Source organism: Micrasema longulum, unplaced genomic scaffold (assembly GCF_059751315.1).
Source record: "Micrasema longulum isolate JH-2025_06_02 unplaced genomic scaffold, ASM5975131v1 h1tg003137l, whole genome shotgun sequence".
Lineage (NCBI taxonomy): Eukaryota > Metazoa > Arthropoda > Insecta > Trichoptera > Brachycentridae > Micrasema > Micrasema longulum.
The window spans coordinates 6,619-12,834 of NW_028280233.1; the positions used below are offsets into that span (position 1 = coordinate 6,619).

Here is a 6,216-nt window from a genome sequence, read left to right on the forward strand (position 1 = left end):
CGGATTTATTCAAATGATTTAGAGGACAAGTGGGTTTTAAGTTTTTTCCGAAACATCACTTCACTTTCACAGCCTCGCACCTCTGCTGGGAGAGCATTCCATGCCATAGGGCCTGCGACCGCAAATGCGCGTTCACCAAATTATAGATAGAGGTATAATAACTTTTCCTCTCGCCGTAGACGTAGCTGATCTAAGCGTGAGACGCCTGTCAGCTAGTTCATCTGGAATGCATAGTTCCCTTAGATATTCCGGAGTCGAGTTGTGCAGTGACTTATACATAAGCCAACAGAGTTTGTATTCGACCCTCTGTGGAAAACGTAGCCAGTGTAGTTCCCGAAGTGTATATAACCACTTACTGACTTTTCTATGTCTACCGGTTTCGAGACGTACCCATCTCTTCGTCAGGAAACCAATATACAAATATATAGGTACATACAAATATTTAATCATATTTAGTAAAATGTTTGACCTTGTGGTCTTTGTAGTTAATGCTTTAAATATCATAAAAAGAAACATATTTTTACAATAGCCTTAAATTTAAAAGTAGTCGTTTGCTGTTGAAGAATATTTTTAGAGAAATTAAAAGTCTGAAAAGACAATAGGGTCTTTAAACTTTTTTAAAAATAGTTTTTAAATAAGGCAAAAAAATATGATGTTAAAAATATAATTATTTTTTCCATGCGACATCAGATATAATTTCTCATTATCATTCCCTTTCCCCACCTAATGGTGCATAGGGCACTGCATCGGTACACCAATCTTGATCATTTTTGTTACATGGAGGTAAAACGATCAGTCTTACGCTTAGGTGCCAGTCCAGGGACTAAGAAATATTCTAGTGTAAGAATACCGTTATAAATAAATATTTCATATAAACCATGCCGGGAATCGAACCCGAGACCTCTAGCTTGGTAGGAACTCGCTGACCGTTACACCGTGAGGCCGGTTAAATTTTTACAATGATTTAAATACGCATTTTTTTGATAACTTGAAAACGACGCATTTGTAATAAAATGGTAGAAAAATGGAATGTGACTTTCGCGTCACAATGCCCAAATTATCAAAGAAATATAAAATCTGTTTAAACAATCGTTGTTTTAATAAAATAAATATAAATCAACTTTATTTTTAACCACATATTCAAAAATTTTCTACGACCTGTTTCAAAAGTACACAAGCTTTTTTATCAAAATATAATTAACTTATTAATCTTATCATATTTTAACTCAACAGTGTTTAGCAAATATCAAAGTCTTCTTGTTTTTGTTCTCGTAAAGATGGGAGGTGTGAAGTGAGATGGATAAAGAAGATACCTTGATAAAGAAACTAGTAACTTTGAAATCGGTCAGTAGAAAAATAAAAAATAACCACAAAGTTAGTGTTCAACATATAAATTTTATATTTTTGTTTTTCTTATTTTAACAAAGCGAAAAATATGTACTAAACAGCATGTATAATTATTTTTTTTAATTGAAATATTTTAAATAAGCGTCTCTTAGTTTCACGGCGATGAACTTTCTAGCGGTCAGCACCACCGTGTAATTATCTGTTTATGAGAAAATGTACTTTGATGTTTATTTTGGATTTTGAAAGCACTGAAAATGGTTTGTAGCAGCACTGTCACACAATGCCATAAAGGGTTATCAAGAAAATTATGAAAGAAAAGTAATTTTTTATATATTGATAGCAATATCATTAGAATCAAAAAAGTATGCTTTAAATATTTAATATATTTTCAATGTTATTCCTGCTTCGTGAAAATACCCCACGAGGGAATCAATCAACTAAAATAACAGAGTGCGGTTAGTTCAAACGAAATAGTGGGGCTTTCTCGCTGTGATTCCATACTCTTGTAAGGCTGGTATTAAATCTTCCATAGTCATGACGTATTTCTTCTCCTTGGCGCCCTTTGGGTTCTTGGTGACCTGGTAACAGAAAACACATTACTATCAACAACCGATGATAAAGTGGAAAAAGTGAATGAAATGGTTATGAACGATCGCCGAATCACAACCAGAGAAACATTTAAGTTTGTAAGTGAAAATTCTTGATGGAAGTTCATTGTAATTTATTATATAAATAAAACACGAGTGATACTTTAATCCACAAATTTGGAATATCCAGTGACCGGTTTCATCGCTTTCGCGACATCTTCGAGACTGGTATCTTTATTAAAAAGTTAAATGTATTTATACAGAACAGAGGTAAGGATACATAATTCAAAGTTATATGTTAGTAAATTAAATAAAGTTATTTTTATCTTAAGGATCATTATCAACAAATTTTCTATGGGTTAACTAATGAATTGATATAATGCTATTTTAATGAGTTTAAGTATTTTATTTTATTTTTGGTGTCTCATCCTTCGTGAGTGTGGTTTTGTAAATAATGATTTCTGAAAAACAAAGGGTAAAAAGTCATTAGTAAATTATATTACAATGGGTAAAGTAATGGAGATTTGAATTATGTATCCTTACCTCTGTTCTGTATAAATACATTTAACTTTTTAATAAAGATACCAGTCTCGAAGATGTTGCGAAAGCGATGAAACCGGTCACTGGATATTCCAAATTTGTGGATTAAAGTATCACTCGTGTTTTATTTATATAATAAACAACCAGAGAAGTCGCCGATGATGTTGGCATATCGATTGGCTCATGCCATGAATTTTTTTTAATGCTTTGGGCATAGAATTAAGAATAGTCCAGAAACCGCATACGCACATCAAACAGAAGGCGACTCTACTACTCATAAATGAGAAGGTTTACGTTTAGACCAATTAGTTTCGTTGTAGACGTCGCTCAGTACGCAACTGCTGATTTAAATTCAACTATGCCGTGTTGTGTCCTTTTAAAGTTTAGAAATACTGCTAGGATCTTAAAGAAACAGGATGCAATCACATTTCATGTGTAATTTGCAAATGAATGTGTATGTAACAAATGCATTACTTAAAAATTGAATTATTTTTACATCCGTCAGACGTCAGTCAAAGCGTGGCTCTCAAGGACTTCTACCTAAACCTTTTCTTGGAAGATCTGAGTGAAAATTATTTCTGTAAGTTTAATCTTCTTTTTCTTCTCGGCTAAGATCGATTAATTTGGTATCAGCTAAAAGCAAACTCCTGAGATTTTGAGTTTCAGCTATTTTTTTCTCTCCTTGGTGGTCTTCCGGGCAGACGGCAAACGGCCGGGATTTCGTGGACAATGGTATCGGGGATTTTGGAGCTGTCCATTAATGGGATTATTGACGTAATCACTCCATAATCCATTTACTATGCAATGGGTATCGCAAATCTGTCTAACTTCTTGACTCTAGATTCTGCCTTTTGGGTTTCCCTGCGATTGCCTTTAGTACTTTCATCTCTGACGTTCTGAGCAGTTATTTGGTTTTTCTATTTAGTTTTTCTACTTGGTTTTTCGTATTTTTTTATTTTCTCTATCTATTCTCGCCTCTGTTGTATACAACATGATTTGGTCTGACACACGTTTTGGATATCCGAATTATGTTTCCAATAATCATGTGTTCATTGTACTATACGACATTTCTTAGGCATCCAGATGTTTACTAACTGAGATGGATATGTTGTCATCATCATTATGGCAGCATCATCTGCATGCCATGTGATGTTAATGACTTTATCTCCCTTAGTGGATTCACTCCTTTTTTTATATTCTTAAAAGCGTTTTTTTTATATATATTTATTCTGCTTGTGTAGGAAAAGGTTTTAGGCGTATATATTGTTGTTATATATTTAGTTATAAAGGTGCTAAATTTGCTTTGTTTCTTTGTTGTTCTCAATATGTGTTATTTTCAAAATATTAATATTATTTATGTCCCGAATTGAGTTATTGTAACTCCTGGGAATGTAATTCAATGTATTATACTTTGTGTTATATGATTTATAAATAAAAAAATATATTTTAAAAAATGACCCTTTATCTACTCTGTTGTGTCAATCAATATTTCCGCGTGCACAATAAAATTTTAGAGAATTAACACATTGCTTTTTTTTTTACCTTACATTTATGTTATGATTATTTTGTTTCCCATCGTGCAACATTACGCGGCGACATTAGGAACAATTACGAATGCGCGCGGCGAAAGTAGGGCATAGTGGGGAATTATTGGACACAATCCGATGTATTCAAATATGATTCTACGCTCCTTCTGGACTATTCTTAATTCTATGTGATTTACATTGTAAATGTTTTTTTCCAATTACCTGGTGGCCGGCCGCGGAGTTGGAGCGCGTCTTGCAGTGCTGCAGCGCGTCGTTGGCCACGTCCGACAGGAACTTCTGTGCCGCCAGCGCGATCAGGCGCAGCAGGCGCGGGTCCTGCGACTCGAAGCCCGCCGTGGCCAGGTAGTGGGCCACCACCGAGTCGGGCACCGTGGGGCTGTAGTCCTCCAGCTGGAGCAGGAAGTCGCTCAGGGCGTAGCCGGCGCAGTTCTCGTCCTCCGCCCCCGCGTTGCTGCCGCTGTGTTTCGACATTTTGGCAGCTATTTAAGTGGAATTGCTAACAATAATATTGGTAAACTATAAACGTCACGTCGAACGAAAATTAAAACCATAGAGTAAAATTCTAAAACGTAAATCACAGATGTGACAGATGGCATAATAGAAATGCACGTCATCGATGGAATGACCTCGTTTTTTATTCAATAGCCGAGTTATTCGTCAATGAGGCATTAAGTAGTTTTTTTATATTTTCTTATTTGTTAATTGACTAATAAACTAAGGAAAACAAACGTTTTTCAATATTTTTATGTATCGTTTCGTCAGTGTCAGTTTTGTCAATATTACCTTTTGAGCATTGAACCTATTTTTTGCTTTTCGGAGTCATCTAAATGTAATAATGAAAAAATCTGTCTCTCAAAATAATGCTACCAAAACCACACAAAATTTACAAATATATCAAATATCTATATTTTTTAAATTGTTATTTATTCAGAAAAACAACAGCATTACAAATATATTATATACAACAGTTTAAAAAAAAACACAAAATATAGCCAAATCAGTTTTCCACATGAATACATTTATAAAAATCCAGTTCAGTTAGTTTTTGTGTGTGAGGATGCGTGGGTAAGTGTATGAGTGTATATTTTTGTGTGAGAGTGTATATGGGTGTGAGGGTAGGTTTGTGGACAGGGTAAGTGTGTGTTTGATATGAGTGAATAGAAACAACTTAAATTAATAATGTAAAAATACATTTTTTTATAAAGAAACATAATTCTAACATCTAATAGTTCTTAAATTCTTGTTTTAAAAGTTAGTTTACTGCAGTTAAATATATGTATGTTTTTGAAAAATACATTATAATTACGCGCCAAGTGAATCAGAGGACGAATATAGAAAATGTTTGATTAGTAAGCGATTCAAATTAAATGTGAAAATCCGTAATTTAAAATAATAACTGTCTGCTATCACCAACTGTCATATGCTAGGAAATTCTGCGCGTTAGTTCTAATTTAATCAGCCTTATGAGCTTCAATGAATCTGTCCTCGTGGCCTAATAAATGCAGCCCTACGGGGCTCAGTTGATTGGGTCTTAGGGCCTTGGTTAATTAAGATCTCGGATGCTCTATTTTGGTTACCCATAATATAAGCCCTCACTAGAGTAACTAATTCCGAGAAGGACCTAACAGTGTTAATTTATTTTTTTACATATTTCACATGTCATTTAAATAATTCTTTTTACTTCTTCTATCCTAATTTTCTTCGACCAGTTAATTAAAACCAATATTCACGAATAAAAAACGTACACATCTGAATTATTTTCGCTGCTTAAAATAAAATTGAATTAAAGTAAAATATCCATAAATATATTTTCTGAGTCATTTAAATTTTGTGAGCAAATAATAAATATTCCTTGAGGTACATACGAATTGTATTTGAAAATGTAATAATAAATTGCAAAATGAATTGATATTTTTTCTCGTGACTCATCATTTAAAAAAATAAATTGAGAGGTACTGTAATAACAAATACACATTATTTCTCTCCAGCAACCGCGCACCGGCGCGTGCATCGAATGGGTAATAATTAAAAAGGTCCGTACATATTTCGAACATTTCAATTCAAGATTTAAACGTTTTGACTTCAACTCTTATTTGACTATTGTTTCTTCCAGTTTTAACGTAGGATAATTAAATCACTGGGATACTAATTTGCTCTGTTATATTGTTTATGCTCAGTGCCCACATTTTTTCTAT

At 33.6% G+C, this 6,216-nt stretch overlaps 1 protein-coding gene across 1 annotated transcript; it reads right to left on the reverse strand.

Annotated features, from left to right (window-relative positions):
• Positions 1 to 1,375: 1,375 nt before the first annotated feature.
• Positions 1,376 to 4,578, reverse strand: LOC148271062 (transcription initiation factor TFIID subunit 10-like). Its single transcript, XM_088241882.1, has 2 exons — positions 4,223 to 4,578; positions 1,376 to 1,925 (listed from the first exon to the last, which is right to left on the reverse strand). Exons 1-2 carry the CDS (start codon positions 4,490 to 4,492, stop codon positions 1,809 to 1,811), a joined length of 387 nt encoding a protein of 128 aa, XP_088098008.1. The 5' UTR covers positions 4,493 to 4,578; the 3' UTR covers positions 1,376 to 1,808.
• Between the last annotated feature and the right edge of the window lie 1,638 nt (positions 4,579 to 6,216).

Bases quoted from the DNA above. Each gene is read 5' to 3' on its own strand.
- LOC148271062 (XM_088241882.1), bottom strand. From the start codon at position 4,492: ATGTCGAAACACAGCGGCAGCAACGCGGGGGCGGAGGACGAGAACTGC. The intron at 1,926-4,222 runs GTAATTGGAAAA...TTCTGTTACCAG, and splicing joins ACTCCGCGGCCGGCCACCAG to GTCACCAAGAACCCAAAGGG.